Source organism: Carassius gibelio, chromosome B6 (assembly GCF_023724105.1).
Source record: "Carassius gibelio isolate Cgi1373 ecotype wild population from Czech Republic chromosome B6, carGib1.2-hapl.c, whole genome shotgun sequence".
NCBI classification, from domain to species: domain Eukaryota; kingdom Metazoa; phylum Chordata; class Actinopteri; order Cypriniformes; family Cyprinidae; genus Carassius; species Carassius gibelio.
This window is the reverse complement of record NC_068401.1, coordinates 1,788,222-1,814,652: the sequence shown is the minus strand read 5'-3', so window position 1 is coordinate 1,814,652 and position 26,431 is coordinate 1,788,222. Positions and strand designations below refer to the sequence as shown.

Below are 26,431 nucleotides of genomic sequence, written 5' to 3'. Positions count from 1 at the left end.
CACACACACACACAACACTTATACACGCTAACACACTCACACAAATCACACACACACACACAACACATATACACACTAAAAGACTCATACAAATCACACACACACACTCTCACACACACACACAACATATACACACTAACACACTCATACAAATCACACACTCTCTCTCTCTCTCTCTCTCTCTCTCTCACACACACACACACACACACACACACACACACGGGCACACACACCATCACACGGACACACACACACACACACACACACACACTAACACTCATACAAATCACACACTCTCTCTCACACACACACACACACACACACAGGCACACACACACACACACACACCATCACACGGACACACACACACACACACACACACACACACTAACACTCATACAAATCACACACTCTCTCTCTCTCACACACACACACACACACACACAACACATACACACTAACACACTCATACAAATCACACACACACACTCTCACACACAACACATACACACTAACACACTCATACAAATCACACACACACACAAATAAAAACACAGACACAGAACACATCACACACACTAACACACACACACACATTAACACAAATCACAAACACACACACACACGCACACACACACCAGACACCACACACACATACTGTAAGCGCATCACTTCTCCTGTCTTGCACTCCTAAAAATAAAGGTATCAGAAAGGAGTTTAAGTGACACCTTAAGAGAATTTCTCTTACAGTTCAGATCTATCTATCTATCTATCTATCTATCTATCTATCTATCTATCTATCTATCTATCTATCTATCTATCTATCTATCTATCCTGTTCAGTGAACCGAAGGTGCTGCAGGAATCCTTTATTTTATTAGCAGTGCAGTGTTTGCTCGCTGAGGGATGTTCCCCTTCGTCTCAGCATTTAATATCCATAAGAGCGAGGGAAAGAAAAAGAGGGAGAAACACAGACCTGATGAAGAGAGAGCAGCAGAAGTAATGTAATGTTTTCTTCATGATGAAGCACATTTGTCGTGTTTATCCGAAGGGGATTCTCCTCCTCACGAAGCAGATGCTCCCAAGAGCTCTTAATGCGACGGAAAACAACAGGAACGTGTTTGCATATGTTTTTGTTTGCTACTAATCGCTCAATAAGTGAAAGAACATTTCTGCTGTTATTTCTCCCTGACTGTAATTCCCATTTGTCAGACAGAAAAGCCCCATTAGGAAGATTTCATAACACGACTGTCTGTACAGTTCAGCAGCTTCACATAAACCGCAGCGAGAGCCCAGATGATCATAGTCCTGTAAACACAAGAATCATTTCTTCATCTTGTGGCTTCAGGAATACAGACTTTTGATTGACAGGTTGTCCCCTGATTCTTGTTCAGATCATCTTCACGGTGTCATTTTTAGATAGGTCTATAATATGTGGAGGACAGATGAATAAGCATTCACAATTGTCTGAATGATAGTAATGGCATTTGGGGCTAACTTAACCATGCTAGAAAATTGTGGATGGCATTTTATGTAAAAAAAAAAAAAAAAAAAAAAAATTACACTTTAGCGAGATTGCGAATATAATGCTTTTATTATACAATTTGGCAATAAACAAGAAGTTATTATGTAGTAACTGAGAGCAGTTTTTTTAGTAAGCAGAACACGTTTTCGAATGGTTCAGTCTATGACTTAAAGACACTTGTTTCATTACTGAATGATTCAGAGTGAATTGGTTGAATAAATGATTCAATGATTCACTCATAAAGCCACTTGTCTCCCTGCGAAATGAGTCAGTGTTATTGAGTGAATTTGTTGAATGAATGACTCAGTGACTCACTCAAAGCACTGATTTCATTTCTGAATGATTCAGTGTTATTGAAAGAATCAGTTGATTTAAAATTTAATGGCTCACTCTTAAAGCCACTCGTCTCGTTACTGAATGATTCAGTGAATCACTCAAAGCACTCATTCCATTTCTGAATGATTCAGTGCTATTGAAAGAATCGGTTAATGAGTGATTCAGTGACTTACTCATAAAGCCACTTGATTTATTACTGATTGATTCAGTGCTGTTGAGCAAAAATAAAAAAAATTAATTGACTCTTTCAACTCTCCTTTCTAAATGATTCGGTGTTGTTGAAAGAATCAGTTGAATTTAAAAGGTAATGACTCACTCTTAAAGCCTTTAGTCTCGTTACTGAATGATTCAGTGTTGTTGAGTGACTCGTTGAATGAACGACTCAGTGAATCACTTGAAGCACTTGTTTACAGTAATTATTGATTCAGTGTTGCTGAGTGAATTGGCTGAATGGATGATTCAGTGACTCACTCATTTTCGATTCTGAATGATTCAGTGCTGTTGAGTAATTTGGTTGAATCACTAAAGACGTTTGTTTTGTTACTGACTGATTCAGTGATTTTGAGTGAATCAGTTAAATGAACGATTCAGTGCTCGTTAATGCATAAAAGTGTATCTATATGTAACTGCACTTAACACTATATTCTATACCAGGACTCTTTGTTCTATAAAAAAAATAAAACTGAAATCTCTAGCCCTTCCACACGTTTTTGAGTCTGTGGTCTGTTACATCAGAAATGTGCGCTCGAAGGGAACATTGATGGTGATGATAATAGCAGAAGTGGGTCAACAACAGCCTTGAGAGACACTTCTGACTCATGTGAACATATGTGTGTGACGTCAGCAGGGTTACAGCGTTGACAAGGTTATTTTCATTCAATGTCATTGGCTTGTGCTCATCAGTTCTTGGCAGTGAACGCAGAAGTGCAGACGCTGTGTTCTTTCACTGAGCAGCTGTGCGTTGTCAAACACGGTCCGCTCGGCTGCTCGCACTGGACACAGAGATATACTTTCACTAAGAACAACACACAGTGACTGCATCTAGTTTGAAGCACTATACGTACTATTGAAAACAGTGCATTTCCAAAAACATCAGTTTCATATTGTAAGCACAAAAACATTTTTCCTGATAATGCAGAACATTAACTGAGATTCTGTGCTGGTTTTCTCTCTAGGGTTGAAGTTAAGATCCCGGAGAATCTGATAATACAGAAGAACAACAGAAGATGTGGCCGTCGAGTGCAGAAGAACATGTGTCTGTCCCCCACTGATCCGTACTCGGGGATTCTCACTACTGGTAACACACACACACACACACACGCTCACACACGCACACACACGCACGCACGCGCACACACACGCACACGCACACACACACACACACACACACACACACACTCACTTATACACACGCACACACACACGCGCACACACACATACACAGACATACACAGACACTCACTAACACTCACACTCACTCACTTACACACACACACACACACTCACTTACACACACGCATGCACGCACACACACACACTCTCTCTCTCTCTCACTCACTCTCTCACACACACACACACACACACTCACACACTCACACGCTCACACTCACAGAGAGAGAGAGAGAGAGAGAGAGAGAGAGAAAGAGAGCATGCACTTTTTTTTTTAGGTTTTATTTTAATTTTAGGAAATATGGAGCTCATATTTAACGAGAGGAAAAAAACACCTAAGTTTTATTCGGAGACTGAGCAAAAATACTCAATATCAATATTTGATGGTATTTATTCTGATATCTTGTCTGTAATTCAGTGAGATTTTTATAACAGTCTGCCGATAGATATTTAAATGCATATAAATATCAGTTGTTGCTCTATATTTCCAAAAATATTAGTTGGCAAGATGATTTTTTATGGTTAATATTTTCCAATTTTGTAATTTAAAAAAATCACTAATTATGTTTAATTTATTTTTATTTCTGATTTAGTTAAGTTTTTATATATATATATATATATATATATTTCCATTTAAGTGTAATATATTAAGTGTAATATTAGGATATTTTAGTGAAATATTTTTACGCCAAAATATATATATATTAAGCATATTATGTAATATTTATATATTTATTTTATTGCAGCATAATTTTAAATAAAAAATATGTATTTTTATTTTTAGGTGGATAACCTTATACTTTCTCTTTTTTCCCAGAAGCCCAAAATATCCGGGTTTTTGTCTTTGTTTCCCTTTTGACCTTCTCTATACAGTCCTCATTACATTATTACATTATATATTCCCTGTAGATACCATCTTGCCACGATTGGTCGATTCTCCACAATGACTGCTTGCTAATGCTTAAACTACTTTTCAGTCAATGCATTTAAGTGCATTGACTGAAAATGCATGCTAGTATGAAAACAATAGGAAAACAAAGCAAAAATTTACAATAGGATTTAGAAATCCCGGCCAGGACATGTCTGTAAAAAAGAGGGCATACGGTCACACTATGTGTAGTTAACAGTGATAACGATGCTGGTGATGAGTGCTGGTGTGTGTTGTGTCTCAGGTGTTTCAGTGGATACAGATGAACACTGGTGCTCTCAGATCAACAGACTGCAGCAGCTCATCGACAAACTGGAGTGTCAGGTGAATACACTGAAACATCCATTCACACAGAATTATCTCTCTGTCTTGAGCATGTGTTATAATAAGCCAATTTTCATTTGCTTTTCATATAGAGTCCAAAGTTGGAGCCACTGAAAGAAGATACACTTGCCAGTACATACAAGTCGGTGAGTGATCCGACGTGTTTTATATCTGTTGAAGCAACAAGATCCTTCATCATAATGCAATAATTCACCATGTTACGCTTTGTTAAAAAGCTTATTAGAAGTCTGGAATTTTTTGTTTTTTAATGCAACATTTTTTATGAAAATCAATAGTGGATGAATGCAAAAAATGAACAGAAGTATAGGATCAACTGGGGTTCAGCAAAATTGAAAAAAAAAAAAAAAAAAAAAAAACTTGATTAAGTCATGCAACCCAAAAATAAATCTTTTGGGTCAGGGCCCGGTTCCCCGATAACGCTCACTCTTAGCGCGCTAAGAAGACTCGAAAGATATATCTTACCAAAGTTGTTTATGTTCCTAAGTGAGTGTCCCTTAGGAAGCTTCTTACCACGCTGCCTCTTACGTTCGACGTTACAAGAGCGCTGTCCAAAGTGAAGGTGCTGAATTAGTTGCCATCGATCGCAAAGGGATCGATTTTCCACTTCACGCGAAGGTGCAATAAAGCGTTAAGAAAGACAACACGTTCTATACAAATTAAACATTCCTCAAATTATTACAGTAACATTAATTTTAACAGTTTAAGTTATCAGTAGAATATAGACTATAAATTAAATTATCAAAAAAATTGTTCTCAATATTAAAGAATAGCAGATTCCACACTACAACTGTAACGATAAAGGCATAGAGAAACGGTATCGTTGGAATCGTTTTCAGAACTATTTTTTTTCCAGCTGATGAACGATACAAACATTGACATCCAATCAGAATCCACCCTGCTATAACGAGCTCGAGGATTTAAAGCGACAGACGCACGTGCGCTCAGAATAAACAGACGATATCGTTCCCTGGTGTGGCCGCTAATATCGTTATCTTTATAGTTATCGTTCTTGGTGTGAACGGGGCTTTGGCCTGGCAAACGCTCCATAATGAGTTGTCTTGGGAAGCTAATTTTTATATATATATATATATATAGCCACGTCAGGCAAAATGTCAAAAGGGCTTTGCCAAAAAAAACTGACATCAAATCACCAAAAAGATTTTCATTATCAAAAGTGATTGCCAATTCGCTTTAATGACATTACGAAATGGCCTAGGCTAATTACCACCATATTAGTTCTGATACCACATAAAGTCAACTTCATAAATAGGCCTGCATCCATTGCGAACATATGTTATTATTAGTCTTAAAATGTCCATAACATAAAATCATTGTTGTTATACCATAGTTTGACTTGTACTGCGCTGCGCTGATTTCTAAAGACTAGCGTCTTGAGCTCAAACAACGCTAAGACAGAGCTTACGAATGGTCCAGACCAACCTTACGAAAGTGTGACTTACAGAAGATATACTTAGAGTATGAACGTGTCGGGAATCGTGCCATAAGGTTAAGAGAGAAGTTAAGGAATAGGCTGAGAGCTACTTAGCGATAAGAATGTTTTGGGAAACCGGGTCCAGATCTTTATAGAATCTGTCTGAATGATTCATTCACATATCATCCTGAATCACTGATCCAATATCAGCGGTTAATTTCATTTTTAATCTGTTCCTGTCAAATAAAGCACATGTAAGTCATATAATGGGCGTCTGTGCATTTCTGCATCCTTTGTTTGCTTGACCTCTTGTGGAAAATAAGTTCACTTTAGCATACATTTCAAAAGAGGACTTGTTATGAAAATAAAAAAATGCATAATACTGAATAAAATGTTTTTGACACTTAATTGCTTGCTATATGCAACTAAACGAGAATATCATAGCTTAAATTTATCATAATGACTTTTTTTGTCTTCTATTGTCTTTGAAATGGGATTTCTGAATGTACTGACATTTACATTTACAGTAATCTAAAATATGCATTAATGTCTTTATTGTATATCAAGTATTTAAATATATTTGTAATTACACATTTGTAATAATGATATTTAGTACATTTAAAATAGATTTTCTTTAAATGTATTATCAAAAAACACACTACAGTTCAAATTATAATGAAGTACTTTACATGTGCTTTAGTTGTGTCATAAACACAACAAAACAGATCAAATTTACTTTCAATTTGACGTTATTACATAGTGTACTTTTAAAAGTGTATTTAAGAAACAGTCATGAAAGTGCTCTATTTTTAAGTACCCTTTTATTCCATTAATATTATATTTTTTGTACTTTTTAAGATTTGAAGTACACATTGTTTTATCACATGGCCAGCCTCAGTCCTCGTGCACTTTCATTGCATTCTAAAATCATCCTAAAATCACACACGAGTGACTGAATAACGGCAGATGCTCTCGTCTAGAACATTCTGCTGGTGCAGAGACAGATGAGCGTGACAGAGAGAGATCTCGAGGAGTTCCAGAAGGCTCTGAAGACCTACGCAGACACCACCTCCAATCAGAACGACAGCCTCCAGTGAGACACACACACACCGCCAAATCATTATGAAGATTTGAAACGTGATATAACGGCCTGTAACACTAAAAATAACTTTTACTTGATTATGTAAACTATCAGTCAGAAGGCATGGAGGAGATTGTGTGTGAAACCGCTTTAACAGAGGCATGATCATGTTAGAGGCTTCAGAAATGTGTGTATCTGATATTGAGCATTATATTTTTATTTTTTAATTAATATTCCCATAGCTGACTGTTTGATGAAACCAAACATTTGGAGACTATAACGACTAGTTTTAGTACCAGAATGTTCTCTGAAATGCTGAAGCACTGATTCTTGGTCTGTCTGTTTTCTCTCGCTCAGTGTTTCCATCCAGAAGCTTCCAGAGAAGAGCTGCTACATCATCTATGAGTTCTGGCAGGACCGTATCTCCTGGATGAGGTGTGTGTGTGTGAGAGAGAGAGAGTGTGTGTCTGTGTGTGTCTGTGTGTGTGTGTGCGTGTGTGTGTGTGTGTGAGTGTGTGTGTGAGTGTGTGTGCGTGTGTGTGTGTGTGTGTGAGAGAGAGATAGAGAGAGAGAGTGTGTGTGTGTGTGTGTGAGAGAGAGAGAGAGTAAGAGAGAGAGTGTGTGTGTGTGAGTGTGTGTGTGAGAAAGAGAGAGAGTGAGAGTGTGCGTGTGTGTGTGAGAGAGAGAGTGTGTGTGTGTGGTGTGTGTGTGTGTTGGTGTGTGTGTGTTGGTGTGTGTGTGTGTGTGTGTGTGCGTGTGTGAGAGAGAGAGTGCGAGTGTGTGTGTGTGTGTGTGTGTGAGAGAGAGAGAGAGAGAGAGTGCGAGTGTGTGTGTGAGAGAGAGAGAGAGAGAGAGAGAGAGAGAGAGAGAGAGCGAGTGTGTGTGTGTGTGAGAGAGAGAGAGAGAGAGTGTGTGTGCGAGTGTGTGTGTGTGTGAGAGAGAGAGAGAGTGAGAGAGTGTGTAGCACCGTAATGATTTGGAGAGTAGGTTCAAGGGTCTTTGGAAATCAAATCCTAATCAAGTCTATTTTTACGAAACACAAGACAAGCACGACCTGGCCTCAGCCTCCTGCTGCAGTCCACACACACACACTCTCTCTCTCTCTCACACACACACACACACACACACACACAAACTCCTGCTGGGTCCTTCATCTGTCTGGGTACATGGATGGACATGATTCTCTTCTGTCCACTACACTTACCCGCTGCAAACTGATGATCTTGAGTAAAGGAGAAATCTACAAATAAATGAGGAGTGTTTGGGTTTGATGATGTGCTGATGTGTGGAGGTGGATGGGCTTGTGTTGATCTTCATCTTTGTGATGCCAGAAAGCTGTAGTCGTTTGTAGTTTAGATGCAGGGCCGTGCAGAGACCTTTGGAGGGGCAGGTGCTCAAAGTATAAAAGGGGCACATGGAACAAGGTTTTAAATGGCGCTGTTCAAAATATCAATTCAGCAATATATTGTGATGCATTCCTTGCGGATTCACGTATCGATATGGATGGTTATGTATTGATACAGCAGCAAATGCTTTGAAGCAAAGAAACAATAGAGAAGACAATTTTAAGTTTAAAATAATAATAGCTCTGGGATTAGAAAACTGAAATGTCTTAAATTGTCCCAACCTGATGGCTTTTTCTTCTCTGTTTCAGCATTAAACTATTATTTTAACCATCACTACTACTCTTGCACCTAATCAATAAGTCCACCTTAAATATTGATACAAAACATAAAAAAACTGATCCACTGGAATATATGATTAATATTATTATTACTGTTGTAGTTGTTATTGTCTAAAATTGAACACCTTTGCAATGTAAACAAATGACAGGCTACATTTGTTATTCATATCCTTCACAGTGCACTTTGATGTCAGGTATATTATGCATTTTTTATTGACATTGATATTTTTACATTTATTTCCAGAGAGATATTATTGAGTTTACAGGCTAAAGTGGTCTTGCTGTTGTAAACACTGTTGCTATTGTAGAAAAAAAAAATATTTGCGTCACATTTAAAATAGAATTATATAATTAATTCCTGAATTTTTATAATGATAATTCAGAGAATGAGAAAATCTGAATAAGCCTTACCAGTGTTGTGATAATTATTTTTAAGGCACTCAACGTGTTAAAAAATTAATAAGTACTGTAATATAATAAAAGTTTAGTCAAATAACATAAAATAGACCAGACCCCTCGATGCCTGTGAAACCTTTCTCCCTCAAACAGCACGCTAGTGATACTACTACAGGCTACACACAGCAACATATCTGCATGTTTTCACATCACATCGTTCTTGTAAAATAATAATAAGTAAATAAACATCAAAATCACTTCGCTGAGAATGAAACACCACTTACCAGCTGCCACGGTTCTGAAAATACAATTAAAAATGCGCGTGCGGCCTGAGGAATTTTCCCGGTCAGGTGAAAGGTCATCATATTGGTCATTTTATTTACGACTAAATTATTATTAATAAATTGTAATAATATTATGATTGGGCGTCGGCAGGCATTCACAAAAGGGTATGTTATTACAAAAAAAAAAAATTCGAGGAAATTTTGCTTTGACAAAAGGGCACTTTTGGGGCAAAGGAGCGGTGCTCAAGTGAACCGGTTCTTTCGGACAATTCGATCAAATAAACCAGTTGAAAAAAAAAACGGTTCACCGGTTCTTTTGCGCTCGATGTAATGTCATTAGCGATGACTGCCCTTAATGCAAGCCTTCCGTTTACCCGCGCTTATAACATAAGCAGCACAGAATCAGTTCAGAATCAATCACCAAAAGAATCAGTTCGGTTCAGACGAGCTGTGAGTCAGTCTGCGTCACGCTGAATCACACATGCGCAGTATCATCAGCTCCTCGGTTCTCGACGAATCAGACGCGTCTGACAGAAACGGTTCTCAATGAGCACTTCAGAACTCCTGACCTGATATTTAGATATACTATTCTTCAATAAATATATTTGTTTGACAGGGAAGCTGTGCGCAAACAGGAATATATATTATTTAAAAAAAAAAAAAAAAAAAAAAAAAAAAAAACACCCCAGAAAAAAGGGCACTTTCTCTCCAGGAATAAAAAGGGCAGGTGCCTTTGATGTCTCTGTGTGCACGTGCCTGTTTAGATGCAATAAATGCACTTTTTGGACTGGAGAAGAGGTTCTGAGCTCTTTTAGTCTCGGGATGTTTTCATCAAGCTCTTAAATTTCTAAATATCTGATAAAATAGACTCAAAAACTTCGGTCAGAAGTAAAATTTAATGAAAGAAATTAATGTTTTTATTTATTAGGGATGCTTTACATTGGTCAAAAGCAAGTGAACTTTCTTATAATATGTAAATCCTGAAAAAAATTATTTATCATGGTTTCCAAAAAAAAAAAAGAAGAAAAAAAAAAACATTTTGTGCAGCACAATTGTTTTCAACATTAATAATAATCAGAAATGTTTCTTGAGCAGTATATCAGCATATTATTATGATTTCTAGATGGTGTGTTAAATTAAAAACATCTTTAAAAGTCTGGGGTTGGTAAGATTTATTTTAAGTAAGTATCTTATGGTTTAGCTTGGCTACATTTATTTGATCAAAAATACAACAGCGAGAACAGTCATTTTGTAAATAATTTTTCTATGTGAATATATAGTAAAACGTAATTTATTGCTGTGATAAAAGCTGATTTTTCTGCAGGATTACTCCAGTTTTCAGTGTCATGTTAGATGATGCTTAACAGTATATTGTAGTTCACCCAAAAATGAATATTTGCTGAAAAATGTGCTCATCCTCAGGTTGTTTCTTAATCAGATTTATTGAAATGTAGCATTGCATCAGTGTCTCATCAATGGATGCTCTATAGTGAATGGGTGCCGTCAGAATGAGAGTCCAAACAACTGATAAAAACATATCCACAAGTAATCAAAACCACTCCAGTCTGTCAGTTAACATCTAATGTTGTGTGGACTGTTGTGATGATTTTATCAGACTCTCATTCCGACGGCACCCATTCACTGCAGAGCATCCGTCGCTGAGACACTGATGCAATGCTACATTTCAATAAATCTGATGAAGGAACAAACAAACCTGTCACATTTTAATTCCTGGCTGAACTAGATGTTACTCTGAACGGCCGGTTAGATGTTTTCATCTGGAGGATGTTGTTGATTATATCATCTCATAATGTGAGCTGGATTGTTTCTCCTGACGTCGGGCGTCTCTCTCTGCAGTTATTTGCAGTCTGACGCCAGTAAGATGTTCCAGCGCTGCATCATAGACATGCTGGAGGATCCAGAGATCGTCTCCACCATGCTCATGCCAGGTAAGAGCGTGCATTATTAGTAAAGCCGAATGCATCTGTCTCAGGAATTAAAACGAAATCCAGAGCCGAAAAGCACTGGCTGATGATGCTTCATCTGTCTAATATCTACCTGTTTGTTTTCTCACAGCGTCCTGGTGGATCATGACAAACAACTAACAGCAGCAAGAAACAAAATTAATAAGTAAACCTAAAAAAAAAAGATTGAATCATCGTGTTGCATTTTATAAAGTAATGTCTGATTTCCGATAGCTCACTGAAAACAAAACTCATTACACAGGGTTGTGCATCATTCAGAACTGAATTCAGATGCTTTTTCATTTCCAGTTCAGTTTTTCTGAATTTGCATCGACTTAGATGCAGCAGAAGTGTTTTAAATAATTTATTTCATTATTATTTAATTCTTGAGTTGATTACATTTTGAACTTTTGAAAGGAATCCAGAAACGTTTGTCAAGGTATAATCATTTATTTTGTTATTTTATTATTGAGTCATTTTTAATTGTATTAAAATAAAATGTATTTTATTAAAATTAAATTAATTCACTACTTTTCCTTTTCTGGGCTATAGTGGATGCACACTTAATTTCACAGGAATTATAATATCTGAAGATTAATTTTTGATGCTAATGTTTATTTTTAAAGTATTATTTTTAATTTGTCTGATGGACAATTTTGTGATAAATCTTTTAATTGTTTTGAAAATTGTAACTCAGTTTAGCAAAATATGTCTGATCAGTTAAAAGAAAAAATAAATGTAAATAGACATAATTAGCCAAAAATATTATTGTAAATATTTATGTTTTAGAGCTTATGTTGTTTCAAGATAAATTCTTCTGTCTTCAGTTTCTTGGGAGTTGAAGTGCAGTAGATTCTCATTTCAGCATTCGGTTCAGTTCAGATTCACACTCATGAAGGGAAAGGATCTGAATCTTCAGCTCTAAATCCTGCTCAACTCGATGCTAACAGGCATGGGTCTAATATCCTCGCATGTACAGAAAACCAAAGTGTATTTTGCTCCTTCCCGTTACGAAGCTTTTAAAGCCAGTAGCTTTGATGCAGATACAGCGAATCTCAGAGAAAAACACCATGAAGAAAAACAAGAATTCATGTCTTCTTGTAAATTATTAAGATAACATTAACAAAATGATCTGCTACTTGAGTCTAACACCTTTAAAGTCTTTTAATTCTCTGGATAGGAGAACGCCGATAGAAGGAAGAATGAACTTATTTCTCAACAGAAGTCGAGTGTGAATAGAATAGAAATTTAATGAAGATGTACAGCTTTGTTATTTCTCTGTAAACCTTCCTGAAGGTGTTTAAAGGACTAGTTCACCCAAACTAATCGCCATCATTTACTCACAATCATGTTGTTTCAAACCTGTACACTAAACACATTTAGCTACTCAGATTTTTTTATTTATATTTATTTAAAATACAACTGCAAAAAATATATTTGCTAAAATATAATATATTTTCTGACCAAATATTCTTTGATAATTAATTTAATATTTATATATATATATATATATATATATATATATATATATATATATATATATATAAATATATATATATATAAATCCATTCATTACAATCCAAGAAAATACCTTAAAATACCCACATAATATAACACATTTTAAGAAAAAACTATATTTGTTGTCTATAAACATATTACACATTTAAATAAAAATAAATAATGAATAAAGCCTAAATGTTTTCATGCGCCTAAAATACATTTCAAAATATATATATGTGATTTATTTTTATTTTTTTTACGAAATATATTTTGGTAATTTGAAAAATAATTATTTAATTTTATTTATTATTTAATGTTCACTGTTTACAACATAATGTATTTTTCTGATTGGAACAACGTTTATGTGAGTAAATGCTGATTTTGGAGTGAACTATTCCTTTAGTTCACTGCATAGACAAATATAATATAAGATCCTGGTTTTATTGAACATGGAAAGCTGCTAGATGTTGTACTATATATGCATCTTAACTGAAAAACAGAAACTTGATCTTTATGCTTTCGTTTTTGTTTTTTGTTTTTTCAGTTTTTGTGGTTTAGTCCATTGAATGAAAATAAAAGTCATACAGTTATTTTGTGCTTATTTTTGTCCCTGCACAACTTCTCTCTATACGTTGTATGATCTATGAATATAGAGCAGCATGTTAGAAATCAGATGTATTATAGCTACATTTTTCCAAGAGTAATAAGTAAAGATCCTTTCGCTCTCTCATAATGACACGGATCAGAGTTTTGTCCTCCTTATGACTCAGTACATTGCGTTTCTGAAAAGATGCAGAAATATTCAGTGTTCAGACAGTAACTGGGACTATTAAGTTCTTGTCAACAATTGTAATTAGACAGTAATTAAAAAGTGTGAAAATCTCACATGTACTCGAATAAATTCAATTCAAGTCAAGTCTTGACAAATTCTAACATCTGCTTCCTTATTTATGATAGGAATATATTTGTAACACTTTATAAGAACTAAACATTAATGGTGTTAACAATAACAAACAATTTCATAATAGCTGATGCATTATTAAGGAGTAGTTTACACAAAAATGATTTGCTGTAAATGTGTTCATCCTCAGTTGATCTGAGATCAGGATGAGTTTGTTTCTTCATCAGGTTTGGAGAAATGTAGCATTGCATCAGTGCCTCATCAATGGATGCTCTGCAGTGAATGGGTGCCGTGAGAATGAGAGTCCAAACAGCTGATAAAAACATCACAATAAACCTGAAAAACTGTTTGTGACTGAAAGATAAATGCATGTGTGTGTGTGTGTGTGTGTGTGTGTGTGTGTGTGTGTGTGTGTGTGTGTGTGTGTGTGATTGAAGAAAAGTGTGTGATTACTGAGCGCGCTTGAAAAAACGTGTGTAAAAGGAGGCAATACTAAAAAAAATAACAAACAAAAAAAACAATGGTGTGAAATGCATGCAGCTGAGTATGATACCCCAAAACATCTGACTTCTTGATTTATCTGTGCAAAGCCACGAGTGAAAGAGTGTGTCTGGAGCACCTGAGGGATGGGAAGCACAATCTCAGCTCCACCCTGATCTCATTAAATGATTAGAGTTAGTTAGATACGATTAGAGAAGATGAAATCACTCCATGCAGCTGAGCGCAGGGTCTGTCGGGAAACCAGAGAGAGCTCGAGCGGATCCTGCAGACTTCAGCATCAGCTCGTATTGAGACACAAAATCAAGTGCACGAGGAAAACAACACCCATTTCATAATTGTGCATTGAATTGCATTTAGTGAACTCAAGCACATTCATGTGAAGTGTGACGTAACACGCAGTCCTATGTGCAGTCAGATTGTTATTGTGTTTGTGCGTGCGCGCGCGCGTGTGTGTGTGTGTTCGTGACTATCGTTTAATCACGTCGCGTGGTTCCAAAACACTCTTAAATGTCAAGCAGCTTTATTATAGTAGCTATCATGATGATAGAAGAGATGTGTGTGAAGATGAGCGCGTGGGTGAAGATGATAGTCCACACACACACACACACACACACACACTAACTCGGGCTGTCTGTCTTCATTAACGTTAATGTTTAAACCTCCAAAGCATCCAAATATGAGGAATCTGTTCACTCAGAAAACATCATTCTTAAACTACAAAACAAAAAGTGATGGTAAAACCGTGGAAGCATATGATTTAATCAAGTAAATGCATGCTGGAAACCTCTGAAATTTTAACACATTTCGAGTCAGGATACTTTGTTACTTAATAATTAGTTTTTCCAATAACTGTTGATTAAGTGGAAGAATGGCAATAGGGCAAAAAGAATCGCCCAAATCCTATTATTAAAGACTGTTGATGGTGGAGAAGAGTAGTTTGACTCGATCTAGAAGACTGAAGTCTGTTTCTGCCATCTAGTGATGGAAGCTGGAAAACTATGGGTTAAAATGTCCTTATGTGTTTGTTATTTTCATTTCTTGTCCATAGAGGTCACTAGATCTCATCTCAAAGCATTTCTTGAATGATTATGCTCTAATCAGATCTGAAAATCAACATTTGTGATTTATTCACCTCTGTTGTGAGGTTTAATGTTGAATTTGATCATTATAGTGATGTGTGAATTAATTTTAGATTGGATGTTACACTGTATTTCTTCATTAATGGAGGATTTGTGGACAGTGATTCACTTGTTTGGCAATAAATGTAACACAAACACACACCTATATCATATATCAATCATATCACAGTTTTTAAAAAGCTTGAATGTAAAATTGAATATATTTATATTTTTTCTTAAATCAGATTACAGTTGAAATGCTAACTAAATTAGCATAATTTGATCCTGTACATGTTTATTTTGTTTATAAATCTATATTATTCTATGGTTAGTGCAGTTACAATACATCTTATAATTACAATTACATAGATGGATTATTAAATTGATCGAATAGTAAACTTATAATGTGTTTTTGATTTTCAATGGACTCTTTTTAACCTCCATGACATGATCAAATCCTAAAACAAAGACAGTGATCAACAAAGCCCGATTTCACCTTATTGTCTTTATTTATTTATTTTTACATCTACTTCATACCAATATTCAAGAATTCTCGAATTCACCGAGTAGCTCACAAAATAAAGATTCTCTTGCACCGATGTATTTTACACGTTCTTATAATGAAGAATTAATACTGTACAGAACGAAGGTAGCTCAACGTGGAAATCAAAGAGAAGAAACAGCCTAAGACTCACCTCGACTCGACATGTGCAGCAAAAACACAAGTATAGACATAAAACATCCTCCTGAGATTGCAGAGATTTGCATGTGGACACAAACAGATGCTTATAATTCACTTCTTCTGTACTGGGAGCTGATGATTGTACATCTGGATCCCTTCAGACCAGGGTTAACACACACACACACACACACACACACACTCATTCTCCATTGATAATATCGTCAGATAATAACCTTAAACTGTCTTGAACGGGAACGAAACATGAACATGTCACAGCATTGACAGCTTTGGTGAATCCATCACTTTTATATTGCTCTGATATATTATTTACAGAAACAATCACACACACACACACACACACACACACACACACACACACACACAAACATGCTCACGAAACACCGACAACAGTTTGTTTGGGTAAAACAGATCACATTTGCACCATATGTGTGACACTGGAGCAAAAAAAGCAGTCACTGAAGTAGAAAATAGCCAAAAATACATTGTAAGGGTCAAAATTATCGATTTTTCATTTATGCCAAAAATCATTAGGATATTAAGCAAAGATCATGTTCCATGAAGATATCTTGGAAATTTCTTATCCTATATATATATATATATATATATATATATATATATCAAAACTTTATTTTTGATTAGTAATATGCATTGCTAAGAATTCATTTGGACAACTTTTAAAGATGATTTTCTCAATATTTATATTTTTTGGCACCCTCAGATTCCAGATTTTCAAATAGTTGTATCTCAGCCGAATATTGTCCGATCATAATAAACCACACATCAATGGAGAGATGATTTATTTAAATGACCCTTATGACTGGTTGAGTCATGCCAAGCGATGCCGAAACACGTCCTCCGGTCCATAAACTGTAAAAGTGTGTGTGACTGTCCCGCTGTGATGGCTCTCAGTGTCCGCTGGCGTCCGGCGTGGAGGAGGACGAGGCTGGGGTGGACGCTCTGGAGCTCTTCTCCAGGCCTGGACTCTCCGGAGCTTTGGCCGGGATGCGTGGCATGGATTTGGGCTGCGTCTGGAGTCCCGGGCTGCAGATGAGATGGTGTCGCTCCCAGTCCTTGTGTTGACAGAAGGAGCCGCAGTATCGCGCCGCATTACAGCCGCTGCACGTCTCGCTCGCCTTCCGACCGCAGTTCCAGCAGCACTGAGACCCGGAGACAGACAAATAAACAGCACTATATTAATATAGAAACACTACACTTTTAAGCAATGACAAATAAACACATTAAACATTAAACTGATTAAAAGTGACACACACACACACACACACACACACACCCCCAAACACACACACATATGTAAAGTATTAGTGCAACTAGTGCTATATAAGTGCTGGGCAACAATTAATCACTTCCAAAATAAAAGGTTTAGTTTTTATAATATATGTGTGTGTGCTGTGTATATACAGAATATATTTTGAAAACAGCTCTAATTTATATATATATATATATATATATATATATATATATATATATATATATATATATATATATATATATAAAATAGTAATTATTTATTTAATTATATATATATATATATATATATATATATATATATATATATATATATATATATACTTTTATTCATTAAGGATGCATTAAATTGATTAAAAGTGACTGTGAAGGTATTTATAATGTTATACAAGATTTCTATTTCAAATAAATATTGTTCTTTTGAACTTTCTATTAATCTGTGAAGCCTAAAAAAAATATATATCACAGTTTTATCAAAAAATATTGTGCAGCACAACTGTGTTCAACAATGATAATAATCAGAAGTGTTTCTTGAGCAGTAAATCATCATATTATTCTGATTTCTGAAGATCATGTGACTCTGAAGACTGGAGGAATGATGCTGAAAATACAGCGGAGCATCACAGAAATAAATTACACTTTAACACAGATTCACACAGAAAACAGCTATTTAAATTCTAATAATATTTTAAAATTTTGGTTTTACTGTATTTGTGATCAAATAAGTGCAGCCTCGGTGAGCAAAAAAATTCTTATCATAAAAACCCAAACCTTGGAATGCTGATGTGTAATGTTTTTATAAACATTTTTAATATTGTGTCTTCTAATAGTGATATTTGTTTTGTGCATGCATGTCTGAGGATTTCTGTAAAAAAATGTTTTAAATAATGTTATTTATAATCTTTGCATTATAATGAGCCTCATTTGCATAAAAAGGAAGCCAAAAAACAATGACCCGATTTAAATATTCATGATGCATTGCTATATCAGTGCATGCAGCATCACGCTCACCTCGCTGGAGTCCTCCTGCTCGTTGATGACCTGTATGGCGTCTTCGGTGGCTTTCCTCTTGGCATCGGCGAGGGTTTTCTCCATCTTGGCTCTCTCGGCGGTGATCATCTCGAAGGCTTTCTGCTCGGCCTCGGCGACGGCCTTCTGCACCTCGTCCATCGCCTGACGCTTCACCTCGTTCACCGCTTCCTCTGCACAATCAAACCACACATGCATCAACGTTTGGTTTCATCCACGCTATTACCTAAAGCATCAGCATCCACCAAAGAGCAATGAGTCTTAAAATGTGATGAATGAGAAACAAGACTGAGATGGTAGGGGAGAAAACAGGTTTCCCAGGGTGCATCTGGGTCGTCGCTCTTACCGGCTTTCCTCCATATCTCATCAGGCACATATCCAGAGCCGGAGCGCAGGGGAAGATCCCTCTGAGAGTCTGCGGGACACAAAAACAAATACATCATGAGCATCGAAACGCTTCAGAAGCAGGCAGGAGGGGCGGATATGGAGGCACGTGAGCCACTTGGAGAGTTTTGGGCAGCGTTTGGTCACAGATGGTGGTGAGACCACAGCACTTGAGATGATACTCTCTCAGCTTGGACTCAAATACACAACACCTGCTCCATCAGCAGGCTCTTTCACACACACACACACACACACACAATGTAGTCTTCTAGTTGGGTCTTAAAAAGACACTTAAAAGGGACTGTTCACACAAAAATGAAAATTCTGCCATTTATCATCCTCAAGCTGTTCCAAATCTGTATGAGTTCCCTTCTTATTTTAAGCACAAAAAATGATATTTTAACTTAAGCACAAAAGATGATATTTTAAGCACAAAATATAATATTTTAACTTAAGCACAAAAGATTATATTTTAAGCACAAAAAATGATATTTGAAGCACAAAAGATGATATTTTAACTTAAGTACAAAATATGATATTTTAAGCACAAAAGATGATAGTTTAACTTAAGCAAAAAAGATGATATTTTAAGCACAAAAGATAATATTTTAACTTAAGTACAAAATATGATATTTTAAGCACAAAAGATGATATTTTAACTTAAGTACAAAATATGATATTTTAAGCACAAAAGATGATAGTTTAACTTAAGCACAAAAGATGATATTTTAACTTAAGCACAAAAGATAATATTTTAAGCACAAAAGATGATATTTTAACTTAAGCACAAAAGATGATATTTTAAGCACAAAAGATGATATTTTAACTTAAGCACAAAAGATGATATTTTAAGCACAAAAGATGATAGTTTAACTTAAGCACAAAAGATTATATTTTAACTTAAGTACAAAAGATGATATTTTAACTTAAGCACAAAAGATGATATTTTAAGCACAAAAGATGATAGTTTAACTTAAGCACAAAAGATGATATTTTAAGCACAAAAGATGATAGTTTAACTTAAGCACAAAAGATGATATTTTAAGCACAAAAGATGATATTTTAACTTAAGCACAAAAGATGATAGTTTAACTTAAGCACAAAAGATGATATTTTAACTTAAGCACAAAAGATAATATTTTAAGCACAAAAGATGATATTTTAACTTAAGCACAAAAGATTATATTTTAACTTAAGTACAAAAGATGATATTTTAACTTAAGCACAAAAGATGATATTTTAAGCACAAAAGATGATAGTTTAACTTAAGCACAAAAGATGATATTTTAAGCACAAAAGATGATAGTTTAACTTAAGCACAAAAGATGATATTTTAAGCACAAAAGATGATATTTTAACTTAAGCACAAAAGATGATATTTTAAAGAATGTCTTTGACCAAACAGCTTCGTTAGCCATTGACTCCCAGTATTTTTCTCCTTAACATGGAAGTCAATGGCTACCGTCAACTGGGTGAACTGTCTCTTCAGTATACAGTAACGTTATCAATGTGACTGCACTGAAACTATGGGATGAAAACAAAACTTGACTCGAGCTGAATAATAAAGTTATTGTCTTCTGTAGAGCTTCTTTATAGCTGAATCAAACTGGTTCATAATCGATTCATTTTCTATTAAATTGACTTGAGATGATGAACTGAACTTGTTACATAATGAATGCAGTTATTGAACTGAACTGAATCAACATTAGACATAAATCAACTGAATTATGACATGATTGTCTTCTTTAGAGCTGTTTACAGCTAAATTGATTCATTCATGAAATGCACAGTTATTGAACTGAACTGAATCAACAGTGAACTGAATAATGACACTGTTTTCTTACAGCAGATTTTGCATCACTGATTCTTTTGTTTAGCTGTTTAATACTGTGAAGCTGCTTTGTATAAAGCAGGTGAATCAAACTTGAAATGATTCTGAACTCCCAAATGACTCACCTGTGTTGACTCCCTCGGCTGACAGAGGGCTGAGTGTCTTGGAGAACGGGACGTTCCCTGCGGTCGATCCGTTCTTGCGTCCCTCGTCGTGTGGGTTGTTGGAGCGTCGTCTCCAGTAATTGAGCTCGTCTCGGTCAGACTCCTGACAGCGCCGCAGAACGCTTACCGAACGCCGCGTCTTCTCCACCATGTCCACAATACAGTTCAGCACCTACAAGCAGAGACACGACAGTTTTCGACTCGGTTATGTGCATAGCCCTCGTTTTCTGATGGAAAGAACGGAGACGTTATGTCCTGATGACATTAGGGGTCTTAATGGAGTCCGAATCCTCTCTGAATTAAGAGAAAAGGCCAATTAAATATGGCTGCTTGCTTTAAACTTTTGTTGTTTTTTTTCCCCAACATTTTTTAAAAAGTTTTCTGTTTAACTTAATTGCAATTTTGTGTTTGATTTTCAAAGCAAAAAATAAATATCATACATTTTTCCCTGATTTAAAGAAGACACCCGCTAAAATGTCATTCAGTGTGACAATCGTATCAGGCATATTTACAACAAAACAAAAAAATGCATTTATGACATATTAAAAGGATAATTAATTTCACCCCAAATACAAATTAGTTGTAATTTAAAAATTAATTTGCCACTATCCTAGGTTTTGCTGATTTGTCAGTAAGAATTTTGTAATCATATAAAACACAGTAAAATGTATACATTTATATATATTATTTAGTCAATAAAATATTTTATATTATTTAATATAATATTTTATGTGAATTACAAAAAGGTTTTATTTGATCTAAATGTTTTTTTGTTTGTTTTTTGATCCTAAATGTGTTACTGGATGAATCTCACAAATGAAGTTTTATTTTATGACTATGATTTTTATTTATCATTATTTTTTTAGGATAATTAAACACACTTTCCTCCTAAACTCTCATGTTTCTAATTCGTATTGTCAGTAATGATTCTGATTACATTTTCAGAACTGAAATAAAATTATTCAAATAAGCATAAATTAAAGGCATTGTATCGAATACTTTTTTTAGGATGAATAAATACTTCAGTTTAAATAATGTTTGTTTTGCATTAAAATAGTAAGGATGAGATTTTTTTTTCGAAATACGATAATGAGTTTTTAATCAGAGAATGTACTTATTTTTTCTAAAATTATATAATTCTAAAATGCAGAAATACTAAAAACAGCTTAATCAGTGCTGTTTGTGTTGTTGCTAAATAAAATAATTACAAATATTGTGTCTTTGATTACAATTAAGCTAAAAAATCTATAAATAAACTAAAATTCCTAATACTGAAATATAAATAAATTACACCTAAAAAGAAATAGTAAAACAAACAAAAAATACAATAAAATTGGCAAAACTACTTACTTAAAATTAACTTACTTAAAAAATTAAGTAAAAATTAAATAAGATTTGAACCTAAAAATTGTACAGAAATAGTGTACTATTATGGTATTTATTAATATTTAAAAACGTTTATTTAAAAAAAAAAGGTTTAATTTTATTCTTGATAGTTGATTTGTGATATTCACCGTTTACTACTGTTAATTTTTAATGAACTCAGTCTTACATGATCCAGATGTCTCCATTCTTCAGCCCACTCTCTTTCTGTCAGTCTGTGGTCCACAGGTTCCTCACGGTAGCCTCCGTTACTGCCTGAAAACGTCAGCAAAAGCCTGAGAAAAGCCCCAGTGTGTGTAATTTATGTTAAAGGTGTGCTGGCGTGTGTTACCTGTCAGCCGCGGACGCTCCTTCAGCTCCAGGATCCGCTGTGGCTCTCTGTACAGGTGAGGTGTGCTGATGTCATCCAGCGCATAGTGCTGCAGAGGGGGCGGAGTCGGGTGGATCTGGGCGGGGAGCTGCAGCGGGTGGGCGGGGCTGTGTCGGGGGGCGGGGCTAATGGTGCAGATTCGTTTGGCAGGAGGCTCCAGGGAGGCGGGAGGACGCTCGTGAAATCCATTCTCTTTACTTCTGGAGTAAATCATGAAAAATAGTTAAGAAACAAACCCCTAATAACACTTCTGGACCTGCACAATGACAATACAACCGTATTTTATAAAGTAATTTGCATTAAATACCATGGTACATTTAAGAATGGCAACCATTTAGTCCCATGTTATATATTAAAATGCAATGCAAAATAAAATACCTAATAACACTTATTCAAAAGTGCTATGGTAAAGCCTAATTTTTGGGCAATTTATCATGTTTTTTAGAAAAGTACAAAATATACCAGGTTTGCACTTAAAACTGTGGTGATACCATGTTTTACCATGGAATAACTTATTTTTTTTATTATTATTTTTTTGGTCATGAAAATACCATGTTTTCGGACCGAAAACTTGAGGGCTGAAAGCTTTAAAAATTTTAAAAATTTACATTGTTTTAAATTTTTTCTAGACTTATTTTAGTTTATAATAGATATACTATTAAACTTATATTGATATTTCTCTCACATTTCACTGCTGGTTATATATGCTATATATAATTTTGTATGTGACGAATAAAAATCTTGAATCTTGAATCTTGAATATTTTGAATTAAGAGTTTATTTTTATGTTTTCAGTTTTTGGTTTAATTGTTAGTAATTTTATTATGTCCTGTGGCCAGTTTTATTAGTTATTTTTGCATATTACCATTTATGTCAGTTTTAGTTTTTAGGACCAGATTTACTAAACAGGGCAAGTTTGCGTAGAGAGCAATTCCATAAAAGCATCGATTTGGAGAAAATTGTGCATGTGATTTACAGACAATGCACACATTTAAGAACACAGATTCTGGTTTAAGACATGCTAAATAATGCCCTAAATAGGCTGCAGTATGTTAGTAAATCTCATTGCATGAATCAGTTTAATACTCTCCATCCCATAAATTTTGCGTCTAAAAGGGAAATTCCTAAAAATGCATATTCAATAAGATCAAGCGCAAAAATAACTGTGTGCATGCCTTTTTCAGTGCTAATCCTTCACTGTGTGTCTGTAGTAAATCCTGACCGCATTTCGCGTAAATCTAGCCCTTAAATTATTTCCAGTTATTCATTTTGGTGTTTTATTTTCATTGAATGGGGAAAGCATGGCATATGAATAACCCTTTATTTAAAGTAATGGTCTCCGATAGCATAACTTTGCTATAGTACCGCTGTTGTACTTTATTTGAGAGCTTTAACTTCTCATGCATGTGTGTGTGTGTGCGTGTGTGTGTGTGTGTGTGCTCGTACCGGTTAGGACTGTGGCGTTTGCTGCTCTCGCTGGGCTCCAGCAGGAGTTCGGTGGAGTCGGCTGGTGACGGGACGCTGGTGCTGAGCAGGAGGTGTTCGTGTTGGGACAGATACTGCGCTGGAGTCTGTTTGGCGGCTCGAGCGCAGTGCAAAAGCTCCCTCTGCAGTAAAGGCAGGTTCGCCTGCAGGAGAACAAAACATCAGCTGAACTCACGCCACACTGTCAGCCATCAAACCCACTTCACAGGGCTTTTCCTTAAGTCCAACCAGCACATTTTTGGCATTTTTCCTGATAAGAGTGGAGATAGAGGTCAGAGGAACGTTCTGCTCGCTCCTTCCACCAACATCTCGTCAAAATACTCAATAAATCTTTCATATGGAAATACGGAGAAGACAAACCAGAGCCAGCGCTCCTTACATGATGACGAGCATGTGAGGAGTTTGATTACTAATGTGAACTTATGAATCATATATCAGACTGAAGGGGAAAATAACTTATACGTCTCTTTGTAAAGCACGCTTAAGTTTCTGTTGGAAAACTCAATGCATTTGAACATTGATGGTTTAATGATTAATTGAGCTGAAATTTAGTTCCAAGTCCAGCATTTAATGCATTTTTATTAAATTAAACGTTGATAAATGCTGCTGGGATCTCTGTGCTATAAATCAAATTATATAAATTGCTTTTAATTAGTTGTACTAGTCACACACTGATCAAAATGCAAGCCACTTTAAGTGATATTTTAGTAGTTATATATTTATATATATTTGTTTAGTTTTTCAGTTTTAGATTAAGTTTTAGTTATTTTGAAATGTGCTATTTTTCTTTATTATTATAATTATAATTATTTTATATTTTATTTTTATAATTTTTTTTCTGGTGAGTAATTTTAGTTCTTCTACTTAGACTTATTTAAGTTGGTTTATTAATGGTAAGCATTTTTGTTTTGTTTTGTTTTTATCCCATATTTACATTTTAATTAATTGCAACTTTATCTCAATGTTTTTAATAAATGTTTTAATCACAATAAGCCTGTTTTTCATCACAGAAATGTTTCAAATGTTGTTATAAAATCATCAAACCTTGCAGCTATCGATTTAATTATTTTTTTATATTTTCAATATACTTACTGTTTTCAGTATTTATAATATTGCTTTATTTTCTTTTTAAACATTACTTTTTAGGTTTCATGTCTTTTTAGCTTTTATTTATTTCAAGTTAGTAATTTAGTGCAACAAAAAAATAGTTTTTCAGATCGATTTCAGATTTTAAGTGTAAGTTTAACTGCATTTAGTGTTTGCATCTCATATTACGTAATGTACAGTATATTTTAAACTTTAATTCAGCTTTATGCAACAAAATTGTTTTAATAGTTTAAAAGTTAAAATTGTCTAATTCGAGCATCTTCACATCAATTTCATCCTAAATATATTTTCTGAATTTGCTAAAATCCCCAAATCAATATTCCTGCTTTCAAACTGATTTTTTTTTAAGTTATTATTATTTTTATTTTTTTTTAATGTTCAATTTATGTTTAGAATGTAATAGACTACAGTTCATGTTTTTAGTTCAGTTCTAGGTTTAGAACTTGAATTGTTTCCATCTCATATTTTATATTCTATTTTTATTCTATTTATGTTCATTTAGTTCAATAAAAACGTCTGAATATTTTTTGTTTTGGTTAACCATATGCTCAACTATTGGCCGTTTACCTTCAGGAAGGGAATGACGAAGGGTCTCAAGGGGAAGTTTGTAGCTTCTTGCAGTCTGGAGTGAAACTCTTCGATGGTGACTGTGTTGTTCTGTGGGAGAAACACATGGCTTGTTATCTCTGCTTCACATTTGAGCGATCGGTGCTCGTGGAAGGTGTGTGTGAGAGAGAGAGAGACGCACCACCAGCGCCAGCACCAGGTTTCGGACGCTCTCTCCGATCTCGGGCGAGATGTCGTTGCCGAACTGCTGCAGGGTTGTGAGGAAGCGCTTGAGTTTGCTCAGCTGTCGCGCGCCGCAGGTGGCTGGAAGCTGCTGATTGGCCAGAGAAGAGGAAGATGATGATGAAGGGCCGTTGCTGTAGCGCTGAGGCGGCGAGGGAATGGCGTTGAGCATCGGCGGAGAATGATTGATCCCATTAGTCACTGCAGAAACACAGAATACGGTAAGTGATTATCTGCAAACACATAATTAATCAAGAGTTTTGTCCACTTTTTATTTTTATTTTATTTAACTTTTGTGACTTTGTCTTTCTTTTTTTATATATGTTACTATTTATGCTCAATTTCATGCTTTTTTCTCTCTAGTTAAACTTATTTCAATTGGTTTTTAAAAGTATTTGATTTTTCTGCAAGCTCAAAAAAAATAGTGAAGTGTTATTTTTATGGTTATAATATATAAAAACTCTGTTTCAGCAAAAACACTCTTTTCATTTTAAACATTTACTCTGGTTTTCCTTTCTATTTTTATACTGCAGTTAG

The 26,431-nt window shown here is 35.1% G+C and overlaps 2 protein-coding genes across 5 annotated transcripts in view; one reads left to right on the top strand and one right to left on the bottom strand.

Annotated features, from left to right (window-relative positions):
* Positions 1-12,864, top strand: part of necab3 (N-terminal EF-hand calcium binding protein 3) — a 40,465-nt gene extending 27,601 nt beyond the window's left edge. Inside the window, exons 7-13 of the mRNA XM_052558107.1 lie at positions 3,036-3,157; positions 4,422-4,501; positions 4,594-4,647; positions 6,935-7,047; positions 7,393-7,470; positions 11,257-11,348; positions 11,476-12,864. Coding sequence (XP_052414067.1) covers positions 3,036-3,157; positions 4,422-4,501; positions 4,594-4,647; positions 6,935-7,047; positions 7,393-7,470; positions 11,257-11,348; positions 11,476-11,504 — 568 coding nt within the window. The 3' untranslated portion in view covers positions 11,505-12,864. The remainder of the gene's footprint in view (positions 1-3,035; positions 3,158-4,421; positions 4,502-4,593; positions 4,648-6,934; positions 7,048-7,392; positions 7,471-11,256; positions 11,349-11,475) is intronic.
* A 3,005-nt stretch (positions 12,865-15,869) lies between these two features.
* Positions 15,870-26,431, bottom strand: part of LOC127960235 (protein CBFA2T2-like) — a 37,194-nt gene continuing 26,632 nt past the window's right edge. For 3 of the 4 annotated variants that reach the window (XM_052559854.1, XM_052559857.1, XM_052559856.1), the window contains exons 3-11: positions 25,854-26,095; positions 25,673-25,762; positions 23,960-24,141; positions 22,475-22,713; positions 22,313-22,398; positions 20,722-20,932; positions 18,728-18,796; positions 18,364-18,554; positions 15,870-17,243 (exon numbers count right to left, since the gene is read on the bottom strand). In XM_052559854.1, coding sequence (XP_052415814.1) covers positions 16,992-17,243; positions 18,364-18,554; positions 18,728-18,796; positions 20,722-20,932; positions 22,313-22,398; positions 22,475-22,713; positions 23,960-24,141; positions 25,673-25,762; positions 25,854-26,095 — 1,562 coding nt within the window. In that variant the 3' untranslated portion in view covers positions 15,870-16,991. The remainder of the gene's footprint in view (positions 17,244-18,363; positions 18,555-18,727; positions 18,797-20,721; positions 20,933-22,312; positions 22,399-22,474; positions 22,714-23,959; positions 24,142-25,672; positions 25,763-25,853; positions 26,096-26,431) is intronic. The other variant, XM_052559855.1, reaches the window with a different exon arrangement.